At 45.0% G+C, this 25,845-nt stretch overlaps 2 protein-coding genes across 7 annotated transcripts; both read left to right on the top strand.

Moving 5' to 3' along the window:
* Positions 1-769: 769 nt before the first annotated feature.
* Positions 770-10,219, top strand: LOC131189842 (zinc finger protein 660-like). Of its 2 annotated transcripts, none has more exons than XM_058166361.1 (4): positions 770-902; positions 3,567-3,707; positions 7,295-7,421; positions 8,084-10,219. In XM_058166361.1, exons 2-4 carry the CDS (start codon positions 3,567-3,569, stop codon positions 9,376-9,378), a joined length of 1,563 nt encoding a protein of 520 aa, XP_058022344.1. In that variant the 5' UTR covers positions 770-902; the 3' UTR covers positions 9,379-10,219. The 2 variants fall into 2 exon arrangements, with proteins under 2 accessions (XP_058022344.1, XP_058022343.1); XM_058166360.1 differs by lacking the exon at positions 770-902 and adding an exon at positions 1,886-3,022.
* A 4,180-nt stretch (positions 10,220-14,399) lies between these two features.
* On the top strand, positions 14,400-25,335 carry LOC131189837 (zinc finger protein 260-like). Of its 5 annotated transcripts, none has more exons than XM_058166347.1 (4): positions 14,400-14,467; positions 17,950-18,096; positions 20,328-20,454; positions 22,944-25,335. In XM_058166347.1, exons 2-4 carry the CDS (start codon positions 17,950-17,952, stop codon positions 24,788-24,790), a joined length of 2,121 nt encoding a protein of 706 aa, XP_058022330.1. In that variant the 5' UTR covers positions 14,400-14,467; the 3' UTR covers positions 24,791-25,335. The 5 variants fall into 5 exon arrangements, with proteins under 5 accessions (XP_058022330.1, XP_058022329.1, XP_058022328.1 ...); XM_058166346.1 differs by lacking the exon at positions 14,400-14,467 and adding an exon at positions 14,521-14,685; XM_058166345.1 differs by lacking the exon at positions 14,400-14,467 and adding an exon at positions 14,541-14,714.
* Positions 25,336-25,845: the final 510 nt, after the last annotated feature.

The following is a 25,845-nucleotide window of genomic DNA, read 5'->3' as shown; positions in this document are numbered from 1 at the left end:
CCCCCTGCAGCACAGATTAGACTGAGCACAACCAAGCCCCCACCAACACAGGACACACCCCCAGCCAATCAGAGCACAGAAAAAACCCCATCCAATCAGAGCACAGCCAAGCTCCCACCCAATCAGTTCAAACCCCCACTAGCAGTTAAAAGGAAGAAACAGCTGCGATCACACATTGCTCCCAGAAGCACGAAGCTGAAGCCTGAAGATGACGAATGAGACTTCGTCGAAACGTCGCCAAGACACTTCCAATTTTACACGGGAGAAAACCCGAACAACCAAAGACCTATATATATATATATATATATATATATATATATATATATATATATATATATATATATATATATATATATATATATATATATATATATATATATATATATATATATATTCATATGTTTTTTACTTATGACAATGTTTGTGTATACTGTTGTGACAAAATAAAATAAAATAAAATGGGTGGGGGGGGGGCCCTTCATGATGGTCGTAAGTCGAGGACGACCTGCAGCCGCCTCCAGCCTCAAAGAATTAAAAGAGGGTCCGCTTAAGGCGGAGGGAGGCTGGCCTCTCTAGGAAGGAGCGCTCTCTCGCCCGCACTCCGAAGGCTCCGCGGAGGAGACGGGCGGCTGCGGCGGGAGCGGAGCAAAGGGGAAGCGGAGTGGCGGCTGCGTCTTCCTAGAGCGCCTCCGCATGGAAGAGGCATTTTCGTTCACTCTCCCGGGGAAGCTGGGAAGGTGGTGGTGAGTGGGTGATGCCCCCCCCGCCCCGCCCCGTTCCCAAAAAAGGGGAGGGAGCCCAGCGCAGGCTGCCTGAGTCGGGTCCTCCCTTTCTCCGCCTGGGGAATCTCCGCTGGATCTTCTCCGTGCGTGCCGCGATCCGAGGAGCTTCGTCAGCGGGAGGTAAGAGGGAGCCTCCCCAGCCTCTCTTGGCCGCTTCTGGGGGGCAGCTGGGTGGGTTTGTAACATTAACAGAGTTGGAAGGGACCTTGGAGGTCATCTAGTCGAGGGGTCTCCAACCTTGGTAACTTTAAGCCTGGAGGACTTCATTCTGGAGCGAAGTCCGCCAGGCTTAATAATAATAATAATTAGAACAACAACAGAGTTGGAATTTAAATCATGATTAAATCTTTGCTTTTAGAATAGAATAACAAGAGTTGGAAGGGACCTTGGAGGTCCTCTAGTCCAACCCCCTGCCCAGGCAGGAGACCCTACATCACTTCAGACAAATGGCTATCCAACATTTTCTTAAAAATTTCCAGTGTTGGAGCATTCATAACTTCTGGAGGCAAGTTGTTCCACTGATTAATTATTCTGACTGTCAGGAAATTTCTCCTTAGTTCTACTATTCTATCTACTACTGTTGACCTCACCCCATTCCTAAGAGGTCTGTAAGGGGCGTGCATAAGAGCACCAACGTGCCTACCATTCCTGTCCTAATGTTCCCTTGATTGTATCCAATCTCGTATACTTATTACATGCTTATGCTTATATATATGCTTATATATAAATAAATAATAATAAATAAAAAGTTGCTTCTCTCCTCGATTATTTATTTATTTTATTTTTATTTATTTTATTTTATTTTATTTATTTGTCAAACACAACAGTATATATAAGTATAAGCATGAAATAACTATATGAAATTGGATACAATCAAAGGGAACGTTAGGACAGGAATGGTAGGCACGTTGGTGCTCTTATGCACGCCCCTTACAGATCTCTTAGGAATGGGGTGAGGTCAATTTTTTTTATATATATATTTTTCACAACATTATATATAAGCATAAGCATGAAATAACTATACAATATATAAGCATATATATAAGCATAAATATGTAATAACTATATGAAATTGGATACAATCAAAGGGAACATTTGGACAGGAATGGTAGGCATGTTGGTGCTCTTATGCACACCCCTTAAAGACCTCTTAGGAATGGGGTGAGGTTAATGGTAGACAGTCTTTGGTTAAAGCTTTGGGGATTTAGGGAAGAGACCACAGAGTCAGGTAGTGCATTCCAGGCATTAACAACTCTGTTATTGAAGTCATATTTTCTGCAATCAAGATTGGAGCGGTTCACATTAAGCTTAAATCTATTGTGTCCTCGTGTATTGTTATGATTAGTTTCCACCCGTTGCTTGTTGTTCTGCCCTCAGGTGCTTTGGAGAAAAGTTTGACTCCCTCTTCTTTGTGGCAACCTCTGAGATATTGGAAGGCTGCTATCATGTCTCCCCTAGTCCTTTTCATTAAATTTGACATACCGAGTTCCTGCAACCGTTCTTCATATGTTTTAGCCTCCAATCCCCTAATCATCCTTGTTGCTCTTCTCTGAAATCTTTCTAGAGTCTCAACATCTTTTTTATATTGTGGCGACCAAAACTGGATGCAGTATTCCAAGTGTGGCCTTACCAAGGCATTATAAAGTGGTATTGCCTCTGTTCAACACTGTTCAACACTGTCAAACTATTTACTAAATCTGCACTACTATTAATCTTCTCATTGTTCCCATCACCCATCTCTTTCCACTTATGACTGTATGACTGTAACTTTGTTGCTGGTAATCCTTATGATTTATATTGATATTGATTGTTCCTGATTGCTTATTTGTATCTTATGCTTATCATTAAGTGTTGTATCATTAAGTGTTAAATTTGTACCTTATGACCATCATTTGTGTTGTAAATGTTGTACCTTGATGAAGGTATCTTTTCTTTTGTGTACACTGAGAGCCTATGCACCAAGACAAATTCCTTGTGTGTCCAATCACACTTGGCCAATAAAAATTCTATTCTATTCTATTCTATTTAGGCAGCCAAGAACTGTGTTGGCTTTTTGGCAGCTGCTGCACACTGCTGGCTCATATTTAAGTGATTTTCCACTAGTACTCCAAGATCCGTCTCATAAGAGATAAGAAGCTGCTTAAGCCGCAGAAGGAATGTGGGTGGAACAAACGCCCCAGCAGGGAACCGTCCCTGATTTCTTTGGCTCTAAAGGCAATGGGAAGAGGAAGGCTGTCCAGGTAGTCCTCAACTTACAACAGTTCATTTAGTGACCGGGGTTAAAACGGCACTGTAAAAAGGGACTGATGACCGTTTTTCACACTTATGACCGTTGCAGCATCCCTACAATCACAGGATCGTGATTCAGATGCTTTGGCAACTTGATTCATATTTATGACGGTTGCAGTGGCCCGGGGTCATGCGATGATCTTTTGCGACCTTCTGACAAGCAAAGTCAAATGGGGAAGCCGGATTCACTTAACAACCGTGTTACTAATTTAAGAACTGCTGTGATTCACTTAACAAATGTGCCAAGAAAAGGCGCAAAACGGGGCAAAACCCACATAACGAATCTCTCACTTAGCAACATAAATTTTGGGCTCGATTGTGGTCGTAAGTCGAGGACTGCCTATATTCCAAAGGAAGAAGGGGAATCCCAGGGGAATTAATTGGCATTTCCGCCGAGGGATATAAAATGGCCCAGCTTTGGGGCCAAAGAAGAATCCCCCTCGTTGCAATATTCATTTTAACTTTTGTTTTTTTCTGTGATTCTGGCTATTTCAGATGCAGGAGCCATTGGTGAAGATGGTCTTGATAACTCCTGAAGTCAGAGAAGGTCTCTTCCATCCATCTATGGATCAGCTATTGGAAAGCATCTCTGAAGAGGATCAAAATCCTCTTTGCAGTAGATTAGCAACTGCTCAGGTAGGATAGTTTCATCAGAACAAGGAAACATTTGGGAGTCTGTTTTCATCATGAGATTCAGGATTGAATGGCTGATCTTGCTTTCAAGATGGTTATTTAAGTGCAAGGTATCGAAAAATCAAATGGAATATAGAAAGTAGAAGAATATAGAATAACAAGAGTGGGAAGGGATCCTGGAGGACTTCTAGTCCAACCCCCTGCTCAAGCAGAAAACCCCATACCATTTCAAACAAGTGGTTGTCCAAACTCTTCTTAAAAACTTCCAGTGTTGAAGCATTCACAACTCTTGGAGGCAAGTTGTTCCACTGATTAATTGTTCTCACTGTCAGGAAATGTCTTCCTAGTTCTAGGTCCGTGATGGCGAACCTATGGCACGCGGGCCACGAGTGGCACGCGGAGCAATATCTGTTGGCACACGAGTGTTGCCCTAGCTCAGCTCCAGCGCGCATGTGTGCGCCGGCCAGCTGATTTAAGGGCCTTCCGGGTCCACCGGAAGTTGGGAAATGGGCCATTTCCGGCCTCCGGGGGGGGGGAGGCCGTTTTTGCCCTCCCCAGGCTCCAAGAAAGTCTTTAGAGCCTGAGGTGAGTGAAAAACGGGCCTACCGGGCCCACTGGTAACCTTTGCCATTGCGTGCCTAAAGCGTGGGGAGCGTGGGAGGGTCGCGCTCGCATGTGGGGAGGGGATGGGGCGCGGGGGGGGTATTGAATTATGAGTGTGAGCATGCGCGCACACGACACACACCCCCATGCTCCCTCGCTGTTCTAGGTTGCTTCTCTCCTTGATTAGTTTCCATCCATCCAATTCATAAATGGAATCAGTTGAGCATTTACCTTTCTTGTGCCTGCAATAGATTACTGTCCTGTATTTAAAATGAATGTCAGGTCCCAAAACAAAGAATGACATGGGATGATTCTTCCAAGCTGACTTCTTTATTGTGCTTCCTCACCTATAAAGTCTTCCCAAACTAACAAACCTGGTTCAAAAACAGTAACTGCGTGAGGGACCTTGGAGTCCTAGTGGACGATCACTTAAACGTGAGCCAGCAGCGTGTGGCAGCAACCCAAAAAAACCTAATGCAGTCCTTGGTTGTATAAACAGAGGCATAGAATCAAAATCACGTGAAGTATTAGTACCATTTTATAAAGCCTTAGTAAGAGCAGACCTGGAATATGGCATCCAGTTTTGGTTACTACATTACAAAAAATAAATAAATGTGGAGACTTTGGAAAAAGTGCAAAGGACAGCAACTAAGATGATTAAATTCATGAAGAACGGTTGCAGGATTTGAGTTTGGCTAGTCTAGAGAAAAGAAGGACTAGGGGGGGACATGAGAGCAGTATTCCAGTATTTGAGAGGCTGCCACAAAGTGGAGGGGGTCAATTTATTTTCCAAAGCACCAGAAGACAGGACAAGAAACAATGGATGGAAACTAACAGAGGGGAGAAGCAACCTAGAATTAAGGAGAAACTTCTTAACAGTGAGGACAATTAACCAATGGAACAGCTTGCCTTCAGACATTGTGGGTGCTCCATCACCGAAGGTTTGTAAGAAGAGACTGGACAGTCACTTGTCTGAAATGGTATAGGATCTCCTGCTTGAGCAGGGAGTTGGACTAGAAGACCTCCAAGGTCCCTTCCAGCTCTATTCTGATTCTAAGCACTCTGTTATCTGCATCTAGAACTGTTAGGGAGGAGCTGTCTTCACCCTCTTTCCCTCACATAAGCTTCAATTCAATTCAGCTTCAATCGCAACATAGCACACAATAGATTTAAGCTTAATGTGAACCGCTCCAATCTTGATTGTAGAAAATATGACTTCAGTAACAGTGTTGTTAATGCCTGGAATGCCGTACCTGATTCTGTCGTCTCTTCCCCAAATCCCCAAAGCTTTAACCAAAAACTACTATTGACCTCACCCCATTCCTAAGAGGTCTGTAAGGGGCGTGCATAAGAGCACAAGCATGCCTACCGTTCCTGTCCTATTGTTTCCTTTCATTATACCCAATTAATATAGTTATTACATACTTATGCTTATATATATGCTTATATATTGTATAGTTATTTCATGCTTATGCTTATATATACTGTTGTGACAAATAAATAAATTAATATCTGGACCGAATTGTCTGTCATTCCTCTGGAATGTTCCCACTCCCTTCTGGAAATCCAGCCCACCTACATTCCATCACAATGCACGCCTTGCTATCTTAGGGATGTGCAAACAGAGGAATAAGCTTTTTTTGTTTATTCACTTCCATTAACGTATTAGTAGGAGTATTCACCACCGGTCAAAACAAAGAAGTGAACTCACGGCAAGAAGAATCGCATTAGATTTAAACTGTGATCGGATTTAATAATAATAATAAAGTACGTGAGATTTGAAATCTTAAGAGAGGTGACCATAAAACCTGATAATCGATCAGATTTTTTTTAAAAAGGGAGTATTTTTTAAAATAATTCTTCATATTATTTTAAAATATTATTATACATAATAATATATTATTCATATTATACATTAACGACCTCTGTGACCATATTATAAGTAATTGTGTTCTCTTCGCCGATGATGTTAAACTCTTTAATACTACCAACAATATAGCTACCCTTCAAAAAGACCTTGACTTTGTGTCGGAATGGTCAAAAATTTGGCAACTCCAAATCTCAACCAGCAAATGCTCTGTCTTACGCATTGGGAAAAAGAATCAGAACACTAAATACAAGCTAGATGACCCTCACCCCATCAAAGACCTTTGGAGTTTTCATATCAAACGATCTAAGCGTCAAAGCCCACTGCAACTACATCACCAAAAAGGCTTTAAGAGTTATAAACTTAATCTTGCGTAGCTTCTTCTCCAGAAAGATTACACTACTAACGAGAGCATACAAAACATTTTGCTAGACCAATTCTTGAATACAGCTCGTTTGTCTGGAACCCTCACCTCATTTCGGACATTAATACAATTGAGCGTGTCCAGAAATATTTTATAAGAAGAGTTCTCCACTCCTCTGATCACAACAAAATACCTTATGCACCAGACTTGAAATCCTGGGTTTAGAAAATTTAGAACTCCGCCGCCTTCGGCATGACCTGAATATAACTCATAAAATCATCTGCTACAATGTCCTTCCTGTCAAAGACTACTTCAGCTTCAATCGCAACAATACACGAGCACACAATAGATTTAAGCTTAATGTGAACCACTCCAATCTTGATTGCAGAAAATATGACTTCAGTAACAGAGTTGTTAATGCCTGGAATGCACTACCTGACTCTGTGGTCTCTTCCCAAAATCCCCAAAGCTTTAACCAAAGACTATCTGCTATTGACCTCACCCCATTCCTAAGAGGTCTGTAAGGGGCGTGCATAAGAGCACCAGCGTGCCTACCGTTCCTGTCCTAATGTTCCCTTTGATTGTATCCAATTCGTATGGTTATTTCATGCTTATACTTATATATACTGTTGTGTTTGACAAATAAATAAAATAAAATAAATTTTCCTTCTTGCAAAATTTAACTTTTAGGATATTGGAAATCTGGGAGAGAACTTTCTGGGATGTCTGTTAAGGAATGTTTCCTTTGACTTTCAGGGCTCGATAACCTTTGAGGACGTGGCTGTGTATTTCACGGAGGAGGAGTGGGCGCTGCTGGATCCCAGCCAGAGAGTCTTATACGGAGAAGTCATGCTGGAGAATTCGAGGAATGTGGCCGATCTGGGTAAGGACTTGTTCTGCTCTGGATTCAGGCATTTGTGGAAAGCATTCAGTTATTCATTACTGCATATGCAGTCCTGGCTGCATATTTTTCATTTGCAATCTCCTATTGGCAGTACAAATCTTAATGTATTATGGCATCTTTCACTGACATTCTCATACCTAACAAAGATATTTACGGTTTTAATTCGAAAGTTACTTTCAGAACTTTATGATAGAGCCTTTTTCTTTATCATCTCCCCATGCCCTATTTAAGTAGCAATTGGTTAATATATTTCTAATAAATAATGCATATTAGGCATAACTATTTCAAATTTGGGTATCTCAGAATTCCTTCTCTAAGGTTATTTTTTATTTTTCCGTTTTAATTTTGATTTTTCCCCCTCCCCCCCACTTCCCCTTGCTCTTGGTGTTTCAGGCTTTGAAGAACCAAAAATAAGAGATTTTTCATGAGAGAGAGAGAGAGAGAGAAAAGAAATTCCTCTTGAAATTAAAGTGAGGCCAGAACACTAAATAAAATGAAATTTTGGTTTCTTTTCTTATTCATACAAACAGGAAATCAGCAAAATTTTCCATATACAGATAATAACATCTACGTACTTTTCATTCATGAACAATTACTGATATTATTATTTTTTTCTTTTTCGCCCCCTTTCTTCAAATCAGCTCATGAGCAGGAGCATGAGAACTACGAGCACCCGAGGATAGCACTATTACAAATGATCAAGTTTGAAGAAAGGATGCTCGGACATCAAGACGCACTTCAAAAGGGTATGAAAAGTTGCATAAGAAACGGAGGGAAGAGGCTTTCTGATCCTAGTGGGGCCCGTAGCCTCCAAACCGAGGAAGTTCACCAAGGAGAAGAAAAGGGAGAATATTTCAGATGGGTCAAAGGAGACAAAGAAAACTCGGATTTCACTCAATACTATGGAACCCAGACCGAAGAGGAACAATACGAATATGAAGAGGATGGGCAAAGTTTCAGCTCTACCTCCTACCTTGCCTTACATCGCCCATCATACGCCAAAGAGATACCACGTGCATTTATAAATTGTGAGGGAAATTTCAGTTTCGGCGGTCGCATAGTTTCCCACAAAGAAGAGGAGCCCTACGAGCGTGGAGTGGATTTCAGTATGAAACAGTTACTTATTTTACCTGCCAAAAATCCCCCGAGGGAGAAACCTTATAAGTGTCTGAGGTGTGAAAAGACGTTCAGCTGGAGAAGTAACCTCGTCGTACATGAACGGACCCACACAGGGGAGAAACCATACGTGTGCCCGGTGTGTGGAAGAGGATTCAGTCACAGCGGTCACCTTAAAACGCACCAACGATCCCACACGGGGGAGAAACCGTACACGTGCAAGGAATGCGGGAAAAGCTTCAGTTGCAGCAGTTATTTTATTTACCACAAAAGGATTCACACGGGGGAGAAGCCGTATAAATGTCTGGCGTGCGGAAAGGACTTTAATTGTAGCAGTCGTCTCGCCTCGCATAAAAGAAAGCACACCGGAGAGAAGCCATATCAATGCGCGGAGTGCGGAAAGAGGTTTTCCTATAAGGACAGCCTGATGAGACACCAACGCACCCACACTGGGGAGAAACCATATACATGCCTGATGTGTGGAAAGACGTTCAGTGGACGATCTGAGCACAGAAGCCATGAAAGGATCCACACGGGGGAGAAACCTTACAGGTGCGCCGAGTGTGGGAACAGCTTCCGTAAGTACGGCAATTTCATTCGCCACAAAATGGTCCACACAGGAGAAAAACCGTACGGATGCCCGGAGTGCGGGAAAAGCTTCACTCAGAACGCGAATCTTATCAAACACAAAAGAATTCACGCGCGAGAAAAGCTATATAAATGCGCCGACAGTGGAAAAAACCTCAACTGGTCAAATCATCTTTCGCAAAGCGAATCCACAACAACAGAGAAACCAAAACTCGGAAGCTTTCCTCTCTAGTGTTTTCTTCTCAAAATGGGACCCTCACGGGGGAAACGATAGAAATATGGGGTCTGTGGAGAAATATTCAATTGGAAGAATAGATTTATCAGACCTAAAGGAAACCATATGGGCCAACCTTAAAAATGCCCTGAATGACCCTTTGGATTTAGACCCTTATTTCCCATAAAATATTTGATTTAGGGAGGAACATCTCAAGTACTCTTGAGTATTGGGACTGGCCCTAAAGACGTTTAAATGTGACTTTAGATGAGCTCCATGGAGGGGTGAAATGCTCCCGGTTCGGACCGGCTCGCGCAATCCGGTAGCAATGGCAGCTGCTGGTTCGGAGGACCGGTACAAAAATCCCTGGCCCTGCCCCCCCGCCTCTGTTGAGCCGCACCATCAGCAGAGGTTTTTTTTTTTACTTTTAAAAGCAGGTTTTTCTTCAGCCAAATCATGCCTTTAAAAGTAAAAAAAAAAAGCCTTTGAGGATCCTGCCCCTCAGCTGAGATCGGCAGAGCCTTTAAACTTTAAAAAAAATTTTTTTAAGGCTCCTCTGGCGATCTCACCTGAGTTCCTCATCAGCAGAACCTTAAAAAACATGTTTTCTGTAGAAAACATGTAGAAAACCTCCTTTTAAGAGATTCTGAGGCACTTACCTGATTACTGATGACCTCATGGCTTTTTTCCCAGCCCGAAAGCCCCAGTTTCACTTTCAGCACCAGACAGAACTAATCTAAACTTAGCTAATCTATTTCATCACTGAGCAACTAATGCTGGCTGGCTTTGCGGCTGAGGAACTCTGGGAACTGAAGTCCACAAACCTTAATAATAAAATAAAATATTTGTGCAGCTTTCTGAGATTTGGTGTGTTTCTGTAGTGTTTCACTCTAACTACACAAAAACACAAAATCTCAGAAAGCTATATGTGGTATTTTGTGTGTGTGAGTGTTGTGTTGTGTGTAAAGTGTGAAAGTTGGTTTTTGGTACCTCTTATTGTTTTTTATACTTTGTTTATTATTTTTATTATTTATTGTTATTGGCCATGCCCACCCAGTCATCTGACCACCAAACCACGCCCACCAATTAAGCCACGCCCACAGAACCAGTAGGGAAAATTTTTAGATTTCACCCCTGGCTCCATGGATCATAAATGCGTAGAATGTAGGAAAAATTATATCAAGAGAGGGAACCATTTTAATGGGACATGTCATCTTGAATCCCTGATGGATGGATGTCATCCATCTATCTATCTATCTATCTATCTATCTATATCATGGAAAGGGTATATATATGTTTGGCTGTGTCTTTATATATATTTTACTAAAGTCTTCACCAAAGACATTGTTAGACCACGAATGAAGGTCTAACATGAAGAAGGTTTACAGGATTTATCAATTAAGTCCCATGAGAACAAACTGAGGCTGGTGGGGAATGTTTAGCCTTATAAAAAAAGCATCCAAGAAGGATATAAAAGTATTTGATGAGGTGTCTCGCAAAAGAGAGGAAAACCTTGTCCAGGATTGTCCCACAGTGTAGAATAAGTGTGGCAGAATCCAGACGAATGTTACACCAATGTCATCATAATAATGACATTGAAAAACTGATCAATACACTAATAACCCAACAGCCTCCAACCTTAATAAAGACAAATATACACGTCCTTCCCTCCAGTATCTTACTTTTAGACAACTCATCAAAAATTTGGCTAGAGTTCTTCCTTAACTTAATTAATTAACTTAATTGTTGAATATATTTAGGCTTCTTTTCCTCCTTTCCACTGGAACATGATATTTTCTGGGGCTGTATCTTTTGTAACAAGTGTAGATGATTTTTTGGTATTTTTTTTATTATTTGCATTTATATCCCGCCCTTCTCCGAAGACTCAGGGCGGCTTACACTATGTTAGCAATAGTCTTCATTCTATTTCTATATTTATATACAAAGTCAACTTATTGCCCTCCAACAATTTGGGTCCTCATTTTACCTACCTCATAAAGGATGGAAGGCTGAGTCAACCTTGGGCCTGGTGGGACTAGAACCTGCAGTAATTGCAGGCAGCTGCTGTTAATAACGGACTGCATTAGCAGCCTGAGCCACAGAGGCCCTTATCCTGAATCTCCAGGTATAAGTGAGATGCTTCCATCCATAATTCATTAAATCAAGGATGTCCAAACTTGGCCCCTTGAAGTGGTGGTGGACTTCAACTCCCAGAATTCCCCAGCCAGCAACTTGCTCATATTTCTAGCTCATGCTAGCTGGGGAATTCTGGGAGCTGAAGTCCACCACTCTTCAAAGGGCCAAGTTTGGACACCCCTGCATTAAATCATAGGTTTTATTTGCCATCCCTTCCATCTGGTCAAAGACATGCTGTAAGTTTGTGATACTGGTGGCTCATGGCCAGTTGTGGTTTGATACTCCTTGTCTAGTTTTGGGGGTTCTTCTGGTTTTTTGGGTGGGTTTTTTGGCCCTCTTGCTCTGAGAAATATGCTAGTCATTGCTTTTTGTTTCAATGATACATTCTTGACAGGTGTCTACGGAGATTCTTGGTCATCCAGGTCATGGTTGCCCAAAAGTGTTTTTTCCAAGAGGCAGTTGGACTTTTTTGTTTGAAGACGTTTCGCTTCTCGTCCAAGAAGAATTTGTTCATTCTTGGATGAAGAAGCTTCTTGGATGAGAAGCAAAATGTCTTCAAAGAAAAGCAAGAAAGTCCAGTCACCTCTTGAAAAAACAGCTTTGGGACATTCTCGAGAGGCGTTCTTCTCTGTTTAGACCAGGGTTGTCAAACTCAACTTCACAGGGCCTCTGTGGCTCAGACTGCTAAGACAGTCTGTTATTAACAGCAGCTGCTTGCAATTACTGCAGGTTCAAGTCCCACCAGGCCCAAGGTTGACTCAGCCTTCCATCCTTTATAAGGTAGGTAAAATGAGGACCCAGATTGTTGGGGGGGCAATAAAAGTTGACTTTGTATATAATATACAAATGGATGAAGACTATTGCTTGACATAGTGTAAGCCGCCCTGAATCTTTGGAGAAGGGAGGGATATAAATGCAAATAAATATAAAATAAATATAAATATTGAGGGCCGCATCAAGCCTGTGGTTGACCGGGGGTGGGGGGGTGGAGAAGATGGCCGACTAGGTGGGTGTGGCTAACTGGGTGGGCGTGGCCAGCTTGACGCCACTCCGCCAACTGCTGACATGTTTCCTCTTCACACTGGATAGACCAGGCCAAAGCAACATGGGCCGGCTCCTTACATTTTCCAGGATAGCCCTGCAAGCTGCATCCAACCACATCATGGGCAAGATGCAGCCCACGGGCCCTGTGTTTCACACCCCTGGTTTAGACCAAGGGCATATGCTGTGGGAGAAAGGTTAAGAGGGTGGGAAAACATCCATGATTATAATTGGAGGGATGCTGTGGTGACACGGCCATTTACAAGATGGAGGACAAGGAAGCAGCATTGCTTCTTCTCACAAGCAGTTAGGACCTTCCTAACTGAAGGACTGAAAGAAGAGTCGCCGTAACTATGGTCTATGGTCATGTGATTTACATCCGGATGCTTACAACTGGTTCATATTTACGGCGGTTGCCGTATTCTGGGGTCATGCGATCCCCTCTTGCAACCATCAGACAAGCAAAGCCAATAGGGGAAGCCAGATTCACTGAACTTGGACTTTTCATATCAAACGATCTGCAACTACATCGCCAAAAAGGCTTTAAGAGTTGTAAACTTAATCTTGCATAGCTGCTTCTCCAGAAAGATTACACTACTAACCAGAGCATACAAAACATTTGCTAGACCAATTCTCGAATACAGCTCGCCTGTCTGGAACCCACACCTCATTTCAGACATTAATACAATTGAGCGTGTCCAGTAATATTTTACAAGAAGAGTTCTCCACTCCTCTGATCACAACAAAATACCTTATGCCACCAGACTTGAAATCCTGGGTTTAGAAAACTTAGAACTCCGCCTGCCTTCGACAGGACCTGTGTTTAACTCATAGACTCACCTATTGCAATGTCCTTCCTGTCGAAGACTACTTCAGCTTCAATCGCAACAATACACCAGCACACAATAGATTTAAGCTTAATGTGAACCGCTCCAATCTTGATTGCAGAAAATATGACTTCAGTAACAAGAGTTGTTAATGCCTGGAATGCACTACCTGACTCTGTGGTCTCTTCCCAAAATCCCCAAAGCTTTAACCAAAAACTATCTACTTGCTATTGACCTCACCCCATTCCTAAGAGGTCTGTAAGGGGCGTGCATAAGAGCACCAGTGTGCCTACCTGTCCTAATGTTCCCTTTGACTGTATCCAATCCGTATGGTTATTTCATGCTTATACTTGGGTGGAAACTGATGGGTGGAAACTGATCAAAGAAAGAAGCAACTTAGAACTAAGGAGAAATTTCCTGACAGTTAGAACAATTAATAAGTGGAACGACTTGCCTTCAGAAGTTGTGAATGCTCCAACACTGGAAATTTTTAAGAAAATGTTGGATAACCATCTGTCTGAGATGGTGTAGGGTTTCCTGCCTGGGCAGGGGGTTGGACTAGAAGGCCTCCAAGGTCCCTTCCAACTCTGATGTTATGTTATGTTACTTATATATACTGTTGTGTTTGACAAAATAAATAAATAAAATAAAATAAAACCAACCACCACCACCACTGTAGCGATTCACTTTCACAAAGGTGGCAAAACGAGTCACAAAACTAGTTAACTGCCCGTCCCACAGGAACGGCGGGCTCCGTTGTGGTCGTAAGTCGAGGACTAGCCGCCCCAGCCAATCCTCTCCTTTTTCCAAAGACCCGAACGGGAGCCCAAAGAATACAAAACGGCATTATTAGCAGGGGAGGGACGGAGCATGCGCGAGGGAGCTTTGACAAGCAGGGGGTCCTCCAACCTTGGTCCCTTTAAGACTTGTGGACTTCAACTCCCAGAGTCCCTCAGCCAGCTTTGCTGAGGGACTCTTGGAGGACCAAGGTTGGAGGACCCCCTTCCCCTAGGGGAAAGAGGCGGAAGGGAAAGGTTTGGTGGAGGGGAGGGGCGGCTGTAGGAGCGACCGATGCCTCTCTAGGAAGGAGCGCTCTCTCGCCCGTAAATCCAAGCCTCCCGGAGGAGAGGTGGGGGGGGGGTGGAAGGGCGTTTCGCCGGGAGCGGATTCCCGGCGGGGGGGGGGGGCGGGGCAGAGATCAGCGGCAGCCGCGCTTCCCCGTATCCAGATCGCCGGGAAGCGCCATCCCGCTTTTCCCCCCCCCTCGGGAAGAAGGGATCGGCGGGGAAGGGGAATCCGGAGCGGAGCGGCTGAGCGCCGGGCAAGGAGAGGAGAGGAACGGGGCTAGAGGCACGGCGGGGCAGCCCGGAGGAGGTCGGGAGAAAGCGCCGCTAACCGCGGGGAGGAGGAGGAGGAGGCCCGGGCCGGGGCATCCCCGAGGAGCCGGTCTGCAGCAGCTTCGCCCTCGGCTGGCTGAAGCCCCGAGAGGAGGAGGAGGAGGAGAAGGAGATCGGGGTGGAGAGATCGGGGGAGAAAGATCCCGGAGCGGATCCTGCCCCCGGAGATTGCGGGAGGGCAGGTGGGGGTGGGAGAGCTGTTCCCGGGAGGAGCCCCTGGCCGGAGGCTTCCCGCTCAGACCTCTTCCGGCCCAGGGGGAGGAGGAGGAGGAGGAGGCCCGGGCCGGGGCATCCCCGAGGAGCCGGTCTGCAGCAGCTTCGCCCTGGGCTGGCTGGAGCCCCGAGAGGAGGAGGAGGAGGAGGAGATCGGGGTGGAGAGATCGGGGGAGAAAGATCCCGGAGCGGATCCTGCCCCCGGAGATTGCGGGAGGGCAGGTGGGGGTGGGAGAGCTGTTCCCGGGAGGAGCCCCTGGCCGGAGGCTTCCCGCTCAGCCCTCTTCGGGCCCAGGAGGGGGAGGAGGAGGCGGCATGGGATGGGATGGGACATTGTTTCTTTTTTTTTAATTTATTTATTTATTTTTGTCACAACAGAACACACAAACATCGTCATAAATTAAAAACAACACACCATGAAAGAAAAATATGTATGTATAAGTAAAAGTATGCAATAGCTGTGTTAATTTGATGTAGTGAAAGGAACAATAGTTATTACATACTCATATGCATGCTTATATATTGTATAGTTATTACATGCTCATGCTTATATATACACTGTGTGACAAAATAAATAAATAAATAAATAAATGCCCTCCCCTGGAGGAAAATCTACTTCCCTTGACCGGCTCGGATGCAGCTCCTATCAATAGAAGATGCTCTGCTTTCCCTTCCAATTGAAGTCCTAGAATCCGGTGTTTCTCCGCCCCCTCCGCCCCCCCCCCCCAGATTACAGGTAGTCCTCGAGTTAACAGTTCATTTAGTGACCGTTCAGAGTTACAACGGAAGGGGTGAGGTGGTGGTGGGTTTCAAAAAATTTTTTACTACCGGTTCTGTGGGTGTGGCTTGGTGGGCGTGGCAGGGAAGGTTACTGCAAAATCCCCATTTCCTCCCCATCAGCTGGGACTCAGGAGGCAGAGAATAGATGGGGGCCAATCAGAGGTGGTATTTACCAGTTCTCCGAATTACTCAAAATTTCCGCTACCGGTTCCCCAGAACTGGTCAGAACCTGCTGAAACCCACCTCTGGTGTGAGGGTCTCCTTTCCTGGGAGGAAGATCCAGTTCCCTTGCCCCCCCCCCGCCCCCGGCTCAAAGGCAGGGCCTATCAATAGGAGATGCTCTGCTTTCCCTTCCAATTGAAGTCCTAGAATCCGGTGTTTCTCCGCCCCCTCCGCCCCCCCCCCCCAGATTACAGGTAGTCCTCGAGTTAACAGTTCATTTAGTGACCGTTCAGAGTTACAACGGAAGGGGTGAGGTGGTGGTGGGTTTCAAAAAAATTTTTACTACCGGTTCTGTGGGTGTGGCTTGGTGGGCGTGGCAGGGAAGGTTACTGCAAAATCCCCATGTCCTCCCCATCAGCTGGGACTCGCGAGGCAGAGACCAGTTTTCAGTCCCAGAATCCTGTTTGTTTACCGACAGCCCTTGATTTACAACAGTCCGTTTAGTGACCGTTTGAAGTTGAAAGGGAAGGTGTGAGGGTCTCCTTTCCTGGGGGGGAAGATCCACTTCCCTTGCCCCCCCCCGCCCCCGCCCCCGGCTCAAAGGCAGGGCCTATCAATAGGAGATGCCTTGGTGTCCCTCCACTTTCAGTCCCAGGGTTCTCGTTGCTCGTCCAAATTAGAGGTAGTCTTCGACTTACAGCAATTCATTTAGTGACCATTTGAAATGATGACAGAAAGTGAGGGTCTCCCGTCCTGGGAAGAAGATCCAGTTCCCTTGCCCTGCTCAAAGGCAGGTAACCGTAACAGAGTTGGAAGGGGCCTTGGAGGTCATCCAGTCCAACCCCCTTGCTCAAGCAGGAGACTTGTGCTAGGGTTTCGAACTGCCGACATTTCGGCAGGCTCAGTAATTTAGCCACTGAGCCACCTAGTTAGGCTATAGACAATGCTCTGGTTTCCCTCCACTTTCAGTTCCAGAGTTCTGGTTCCCATCCAGATTATTCCACAGGAGGGAGAGGGAATCCCAAGGGAATTTGCATCTCCAACTATGGATGTAACACGGCCCACCTTTGCAGACACAAATGCCAGTTTACACCAATGCCAGATTAACTGGTAGTCCCCGATTTACAATTGTTCCGTTAAGTGATCATTCGAAGTGACAGCGGCACTGCGGAAGAAGTGCCTTATGACCATTTTTCACACTTAATGACCGTGGCGGCATCCCCGTTGTCACATAATTTTCAGTCCCAGAGTGGTGTTTTCCTCCCATCCAGATTATTCCACAGGATGGAGAAAGATCCGAAGGGAATTTCTGTTGCCAACTATGAATATAGGGTTGACTCAGCCTTCCGCCCTTCCGAGGTTGGTAAAATGAGGATCCAGATTGTTGGGGGCCATAGGCGGACTCTGTAAACCGCTTAGAGAGGGACTGTAAAGCACCGATAAGTATATTGTTATAATAGCTATTGCTATTTCATAGCAGGGGCATAATAAGATATTCATAGCAAGAATTCCTCCATCATTGATTCCTAAAGTTCTGTTGTGACCCAGGCTCCAGTAGGTAGTAGGAAACTCAGTCAGTGTAAAAACGAACAAACTTTATTAGAACAGCTGAGAATTACTTCATTCCCACCGTAGTCCAACTAAATTAAAGCAAATTCCTCCCAACATAAATTCCTCAGTCCTATCGCAAATCTTAGTCCAATTAGGCAAACTGCCAAAGGCCTTTCTTGGCCAAAGTTCAGAAGACACCGATACAAAATAAATGCAACAAGACGAAGCTATCAATGTTGTTTTCCGGCAAAGCCCAAACGCCATTGCTGGTCTTTTAAGCCTTATGGGAGGGGCCAGTCATCTCTTGGCCCTACTCCCGAGTCGTACTCTTTGCTTGAGCTACTCTTGCCTTCTGGCAGCTCTTCTCATGCGTATATTAGGAACAGACTCCTCCTGCTTCTCTGCCTCACTACTATCAGTAATCAGTATATTCAGTTGTTTTAATCTAATTATTTTTCCATCATCCCGGCTGTTGATTTTAGATGCAGGAGCCTCTGAATCAGTCAGTCTTGGTAACTCCTCCTGAAGGAAGAAAAGGTCTCTCCCATCCCTCCCCTATGAAGCAGCTGTGGGGAAGCATCTCTGAGGAGGATCAAAACCCTCGTTGTCATGGATCAGCAACAGCTCAGGTAGGGAAGCTTTAGAAGTACAGGGAACCATTTCGGGATCTGGTTCTGTCATGAGACTCAATGTAGATCAGGGGTCTCCAACCTTGGTCCCTTTAAGACTTGTGAACTTCAATTCCCAGAGTTCCTCAGCCAGCTTTGCTGGCTGAGGGACTCTGGGAGTTGAAGTCCACAGGTCTTAAAGGGACCAAGGTTGGAGACTCCTGATATAGATCACTATAAGGAAATCAAATGTTGAGATCAGGATTCAGTGGCACGGTCCTGTTTCCAAGTTAGCTGTTGAAGCGCAACTTATTGAGAAGCCGAATATATTCATGGAATCACTTGTGCATTCATGGGTTTTTTGTGCCTTAAAATAAATGCTTTGCAATGTTAGGGATATGCAAGAAGAGGGATCAACTCTTTTGTGCACTCTATTATTAATATATTAGTTGAGAGTAGCCACAAAACAACCAGAGAAGTCTATTTATAGCAGGGGTCTCCAACCCTGACAATTTTACGACTTGTGGACTTCAACTCCCAGAATTCCTCAGCAGACGCATGCTGGCTGTGGAATTCTGGGAGTTGAAGTCCACAGGTCATAAAATGGCCAAGGTTGGAGACTCCTGATTTATAGCAAGAGAACAGCATTAACGTTAAATTCTAACCAGATTTATTTTATTTATTATATTTCATTATTTTGTCAACAAGTACAAGGAAACAGTATCAGTATAGACGTACCGTATATACTCGAATATAAGCCGATCCGAGTATAAGCCGAGGTCCCCAATTTTACCCCAAAAAACTGGGGTAAACTGGGGACTCGAGTATAAGCCGAGGGTGGGAAATGAGGCAGCTACCGGTCGGGAAACCTCCTCCCTCAGCCGAGAAGGCTGGCGGCTCCCCCGCCCCGCCCTCTCACTGCACCGGCAGGGCTTCCCCGCGCTAATGCAAAAGCCCGCCAAGTTTGCGCCATCCGGTATAATGTGAAAAAAAGAAGAAGAAAAAAAACTCGAGTATAAGCCGTATATACCCGAGTATAAGCCGAGGGGACGTTTTTCAGCACAAAAAACGTGCTGAAAAACTCGGCTTATACTCGAGTATATACGGTAGACATGGACACATGAAAAAAAATGGCGCAAATGAATGGATATAAATAAGCAAAACATAGCCATAAACTCATAAAATGAGTACATATAAATGGGGACAGTAGGACAGGGACGGTAGGCACACTAGTGCGCTTATGTACGCCCCCTTAGGGACCTCTTAATAAACGTGTTAGGTCCGCGGGAGACAGTTTAAGGTAAAAGGTACGGGGGTTAGAGAGACTAACAACAGGATCAGGTCGGGTGTTCCAGACATTTACTACTCTTATTGCTGAAGTCGTATTTTCTGCAATCAAGATTAGAGCGGGTTACGTTTAGTTTGTATCTATTGATAGCCCTTTTGATAGATTAAGTGGCATATACGAGATATGAAATATTTGGAAAGGCAGCCATAAAACCTGGTATCTTATCCAAAAGAGGAGCTGTTGTGACTCGTCCTCCCTCCTCTCCTTAGCCGGGCCCCTCCCGCCTCCAACCGGGCCTTTTATCAGACTCCGAGTCTGATAATGAAGATGTCATGCCTCCAGCCCCCGGCCCTGGTCCCATGCCCGGAGAGGATTCCAGGAGTGGGAGGACAAGCCCGATAAACCTCACTCGTACAGCGTGTGTTCCTTTGGCTCAGCCGTCAGAGCAGGAAGGCAGCCAGATGCTGGAATTACTCGGCCCTACTCCCTCTGACCCCTCCCTTTCCCAGAAGCTGCCAGCAGATCCAGCTGAAGACAATTCAGGGTAGGAGGACCCTCGCTTCCAGAGATCTGAGAGGCGACGCCAGCAGAAGGAGGGGTGGGGCAGGCCTGGATAAATGCTGAGTCATGGAGCCACACCCCACAGCCTATATAAAGGACCTGCTTTTGGCATTCCAACCTTGAGTCAAGCAAAGTCTTAGCTAGTTTGCTGATATCGGACTCTATCGCTGAAGTCACAACTTGGACTCCTGCCTGCCCTGATAAACCTCGAAGGAACTTGGCAAGCTACAAAGGCTTCATTGCCAAGTTTGTCACGGACTTCCTTGACTCGTTCGTCGGAGTAGGGGGGTGGGACACGACAGGAGCATTTTCTTTCTTGCAAAACTCATTTTTAGGATGTTGGAAACTCTGGGAAGAGAATGTTCTGGAGTTTCTGTTAAGGAATTTTTCATTTGACTTTCAGGATTCGGTGTCCTTCGAAGAGGTGGCTGTGTATTTCACGGAGGAGGAGTGGGCGTTGCTGGATCCCAGCCAGAGAGCCTTACATGGGGAAGTCATGCTGGAGAATTTTAGGAGTGTGGCCGCTCTGGGTAAGGCTCCACTTTGCTCTGGGTTCAAATAACTATGGAAATTGTTTGTCATCCATGTGGTGAGATGACACCTTTTAGCTAGAAAAAGGGCATTCTGGGCTTTTTTTATTTCTAAGATCAAAATAAATGTATATAGAAGTTGATACTAGAGATACTTCATTGCACAGTTCCCCAACCTTACTGGATTGGCAGCCTGGAACGGGGGGGAGGGAGCAGTGGTGGGTTGCCCCCGGTTTGGACTGGTTCTATAGAACCGGTAGTGAAGCTGGCGGGAGGATCCGTCCACTGACGCAAACATCATCAAAACTCTTCTGCGCATGCGCAGAAGAGTGCGCGAGCTGAGCGCGCGCGCATGGGCCCGATGCGAACTGATAGTAAAGGTAAGTAGAACCCACCCCGAGAGGGAGGAAATATTTATTTTATTTATTTATTTATTTAATCAAATTTTTATACCGCCCTATCTCCCGAAGGACTCAGGGGGTTAACAGCCAGATAAAAATACAGAAATCATACACAATAAAAACTAATTAAAAAACTTATTTAAATAGGCCAAAATTTAAAATTACAATTAAAATGATAAAACCCCATTACCTAAAAATTAACAACTAACCCCAGTTAAAATTAAGTAAAACTTTTAATCCAGTCCCGCTTGGATAAATAAATGTGTTTTCAGCTCACGGCGAAAAGTCCGAAGATCAGGCACTTGGCGTAAACCAGGAGGAAGTTCGTTCCAAAGCGTAGGAGCTCCCACAGAGAAGGATCTTCCCCTGGGGGCCGCCAGCCGACATTGTTTGGCGGACAGCACCCTGAGAAGACCCTCTGTGTGAGCGTATGGGTCGGTGGGAGGCATGAGGTAACAGCAGGTGGTCCCGTAAGTACCCGGGCCCTAAGCCATGGAGCGCTTTAAAGGTGGTAACCAAAATCTTAAAGCGCACCCGAAAGACCACAGGAAGCCAGTGCAGACTGCGTAGTAGTGGTGTTACATGGGAGCAAATAGAGGATGATTTTGTGGGAGGGGCAAGCACATGTGTGTCTGTGAGCGCGTCCACGAGCGCCTGCGATGTTTGCGGCAACACGAGCACAAGTGGGACCATGAGCGCCCGCGACAAGGCGGCTCGCACAAGTGGGGCTGGGAGTGCCCATGACGACGCTTGCATGAGTGGATCCATGACGAGGTTCACACAAGTGGGCCGTCCTCTCACGCGGCCCAGTGGCGATTAGCCCGCAGTCCGGTAGTGGGCCACGGACCACAGGTTGGAGACTCCTGCTTTATGTGACCTTGATAGCAGTGTTCCAATATCTCAGGGGTTGCCACAAAGAAGAGGGAGTCGGGCTGTTCTCCAAAGCACCTGAGGTTAGAACAAGAAGCAATGGGTGGAAACTGATCAAGGAAAGAAGCAACTTAGAACTAAGGAGAAATTTCCTGACAGTCAGAACAATTAATAAGTGGAACGACTTGCCTGCAGAAGTTGTGAATGCTCCAAGGCCGGAAATTTTTAAGAAAATGTTGGATAACCATCTGACTGAGATGGTGTAGGATTTCCTGCCTGGGCAGGGGGTTGGACTAGAAGGCCTCCAAGGTCCCTTCCAACTCTGTTGTTATATATATTATATATATTATTTGAGGAAGTTCTTTAGTGATGATTGTAGTTTCTTTCTGATCTGATTGTAGAGCTGGTAACCCAAATGGCTCCAGGAGAGGAAGGCAGTGGTGAAATCTAAATTTTTTTACTACCGGTTCTGTGGGCATGGCTTGGTGGGTGTGGTGTAGCTTGGTGGGCCTGGCAGGGGAAGGATACGCAAAATCTCCATTCCTACCCCACTCCAGGGGAAGGATGTTGCAAAATCTCCATTCCCACCCCACTCTGGGGCCAGCCAGAGATGGTATTTGCCAGTTCTCCAAACTACTCAAAATTTCTGCTACCGGTTCACCAGAACCTGTCAGAACCTGTTGGATTTCACCCCTGGAAGGAAGGTACTGGTCTGAATGTCTCTGACATCTGTTCTTGACAATCCCCCAGTTTCTTAGGTTGTCTGAAAATAGCTGACAGTTTTCATACTGGCTGTTAAGTCAAAGGGCCTTTCTTCTGGCTCTGAGTAAATGATTTTTAAACTTCCCTCAAGGCTGAAAATAAGTGGCATTTTTTCCCTTGAGTGCTTCAGCCCAAGATAGTTGTGTAGGCTACTGTTAAGAGAAGGTAAGAATGCAGTTCCTACTTTAAACCATTACGCAGCAAGTACACAAGCAATTTAAATTCATATTTTAACAGTTCTGCAGTGACACCACGTGCATTGGCAGTTTAGCATCTCCTCAGTATTCACATGGCATTTAAAGGAAATCATAAATTTAGAGTGTTCTAGGTATACATGGACAAAGTCAGCAAAATTTTGTTTATGGGAGAAACAATGTTTGCAGCGCTTTTTGTTCATGGATAAATTATAAGACTTATTTTTTTTTCTTTTTGTGGCTTTTTCTTTCTTCAAATCAGCTTACGGACAAGAGCACGAGAACTACAGGGAGCAAATGATCAAATCTGAAGAAGACACGCTTGTAGTTCAAAAACCATCGCAAGGGAGTGAGAAAATCTGTAAAGTGAGCGGAGGGGAGGAATCTCCTGGATACGATGAAGTCCTTTATCTCCCAACCCAGGAAGTTGACCAACAAGTTGAAGAGGGAATATATCTCAGAAGTGGCAAAGGAGACGAAGAGAATTCTGATTTCACTAAACATTCTGTAACACAGACCGAAGAAGAACAATATGAATATCAAGAGGATGGGCAAAGTATCAGCTCTACCTCCTACCTTGATTTACATCGCCCATCGTACATCCAAGAGACACCGTATGCATTTATAAATTGTGGGGAGAATTTCAGTTTCAGCCGTCGTATCATTTCCCATAATGAGGAGAAACCATACGAGTGTGAATTGGATTTCAGTAAGAAACAATTACTTATTTTACCCCCCAAAATTCCCCCAAGGGAGAAACCTTATGAATGTCTCAGGTGTGAAAAGACATTTGCTCAGAGAGGAAACTTGATCATACATGAACGGACACACACAGGGGAGAAACCGTATGTGTGCCTGGTGTGTGGACGAGGATTCAGTCAAAGCGGTCACCTTACGAGACACCAACGATCGCACACGGGGGAGAAGCCGTACCTGTGCCTGCAGTGTGGGAGGCAGTTCAGTGGACGCTCGAACCTGGTGAAGCACATAAGGAGCCACACGGAGGAGAAACCGTACATATGTACGGAGTGCGGCAAGAGCTTCCGCGACAACAGTGTCCTCGTTTGCCACGCGAGGACCCACACGGGAGAGAAACCCTTCAAATGCCCGGAGTGCGGGAAGAATTTCAGGCGAAACTGTCACCTTGTGGAACACAAGAGGATCCATACAGGAGAGAAACCCTACCGGTGTTCGGAGTGCGGGAAGAACTTCAGTCAGAAAAGCAACCTCTTGCAACATAAACGAATTCACACCGGGGAAAAACCTTACACGTGCCCGGAATGTGGAAAGAGTTTCAATCAGAGCAGTCAATTTATTTGCCATAAAAGGATTCACACGGGAGAAAAACCGTACCGGTGCGTGGAGTGTGGGAAAAGGTTCGGTCACAACGGTAGCCTTTTGCAGCATAAAAAAATTCACACGGGAGAAAACCCCTATAAATGTGCGGAGTGCGGGAAATGCTTCAATCAGAACTATAAGCTGTTGCAACACCAACGGATTCACACGGGGGAGAAGCCGTACCAGTGCAAGGAGTGCGGAAGGAGCTTCAGTTGCAGCAGTGACTTTATTTGTCATAAAAGGATTCACACGGGAGAGAAACCGTATACATGCCTGGAGTGCGGAAAGGGTTTTAATAAAAGCAGTCGGCTTACGTCGCATAGAAGAAAACACACAGGAGAGAAGCCATATAAATGCGCGGAGTGCGGAAAGAGATTTTCCTATAGGGACTGCCTCACAAGACACGAACGAACCCACAGTGGGGAGAAACCATATATATGTTTGATCTGCGGAAAGAAATTTGGTGGCCGTTCAGGTCTTAGGATTCACGTCAGAATCCACACGGGAGAGAAACCCTACAGGTGCACAGACTGTGGAAAGAGCTTCTGTAAATACAGTAATTTCCTTTGCCATAAAAGGATCCACACAGGAGAAAAACCGTACAAATGCACAGAGTGCGGAAAGAGCTTCACGCAGAACGCGAACCTCGTCAAACACAAAAGGATCCACACGGGAGAGAAACCGTACAAATGCGCAGACTGCGGGAAAAGTTTCAACCAAACCAATCACCTGTCACAGCACGAAAGAATCCACACGCGAGAAAAACCGTAAAACCGAAGCTTTCCTTCCAAATCTTTTCTCGTGAAAAAAGGACTCCTCGTGGGGAAAAAATAATAGAAATATCTGTATTGTGGGAGAAATGTTCAATCAGGGGAGTAACATGATCAGGCCTAAATGAAACCATGTGGAAGAATAAAAATGTCCACTGGGAGAAGATGGCTAGGTGGCTCAGTGGCTAAGATGCTGAGCTCGTCTATCAGAAAGTTCGGCAGTTCAAATCCCTAGTATAGATCTGCGCGAGCAGGGGGTTGGACTAGATGATCTCCAAGATCCCTTCCAACTCTGTTGCTGTTATAAAGAAAAGATTCAAATGGCCCTTTGAATTTATGCCCTTATTTTCCTGTAAGAGATCTTAATTTTTGGGAGAAACGCCTCGCATACGTACAAACTCTGAATACGAGGACTGACCCTCAACCCACAACGATGTGAGTTTGGATGAGCTGCATGGATTAAAAATGCTGTGATAATAGTGTGAAACTGACCGATACACAATTACCTCAATGAACTCCATCTTTAATAAAGGCTAATACTCACTTCCTCATCTCCACAAGCCTATTTATTATTTCAAAAAAATTGGCTAGAGTTCGCTCTTACTTTAATTATTGAAGAATCTATTTGGAATGGTTTTTTTCTCCCTTTCTCTTGGAACATGCTACTTTCTGGGGCTGTATCTTTTGTAAAATTATAGATAATTTTCCCTCTTTTTTTTTTTTATCCTCAATCTCCAGGCATAAATGAGATGTTTCTATCCACGGTCGGTGTTTGCGCAGTGATTAGAGTGCAGTACTGCAGGCTATTTCTGCTGCCTGCCGGCTGCCTGTAATTTGGCAGTTCAAATCTCACCAGGCTCAAAGTTGACTCAGCCTTCCATCCTTCCGAGATGGGTAAAATGAGGACCTAAATTGTTGGGGACAATATTCTGACTCTAAACCCCTTAGAGAGGGCTGTAAAGAGGTATATAAGTCTGAGTGCTATTGCTATAACTCATGAAATGACGAGGTTTGTTTGCCATTGTTTCCCATCTGGTCAAAGCCAGGGACTGAAAG

This window comes from Ahaetulla prasina, chromosome 2, assembly GCF_028640845.1.
Source record: "Ahaetulla prasina isolate Xishuangbanna chromosome 2, ASM2864084v1, whole genome shotgun sequence".
Taxonomy (NCBI): domain Eukaryota; kingdom Metazoa; phylum Chordata; class Lepidosauria; order Squamata; family Colubridae; genus Ahaetulla; species Ahaetulla prasina.
This window is presented reverse-complemented; position numbering and strand designations above follow the sequence as displayed.

Coding starts and splice junctions, on each gene's coding strand:
- LOC131189842 (XM_058166360.1), top strand. CDS start 2,939: ATGTGGGTGGAACAAACGCCCCAGCAGGGAACCGTCCCTGATTTCTTT. Junction 3,023..3,566: donor GGAAGAGGAAGGCTGTCCAG/GTAGTCCTCAAC, acceptor TGGCTATTTCAG/ATGCAGGAGCCATTGGTGAA. Junction 7,422..8,083: donor GAGGAATGTGGCCGATCTGG/GTAAGGACTTGT, acceptor TCTTCAAATCAG/CTCATGAGCAGGAGCATGAG.
- LOC131189837 (XM_058166343.1), top strand. CDS start 17,120: ATGACCGTGGCGGCATCCCCGTTGTCACATAATTTTCAGTCCCAGAGT. Junction 18,097..20,327: donor ATGGATCAGCAACAGCTCAG/GTAGGGAAGCTT, acceptor TTTGACTTTCAG/GATTCGGTGTCCTTCGAAGA. Junction 20,455..22,943: donor TAGGAGTGTGGCCGCTCTGG/GTAAGGCTCCAC, acceptor TCTTCAAATCAG/CTTACGGACAAGAGCACGAG.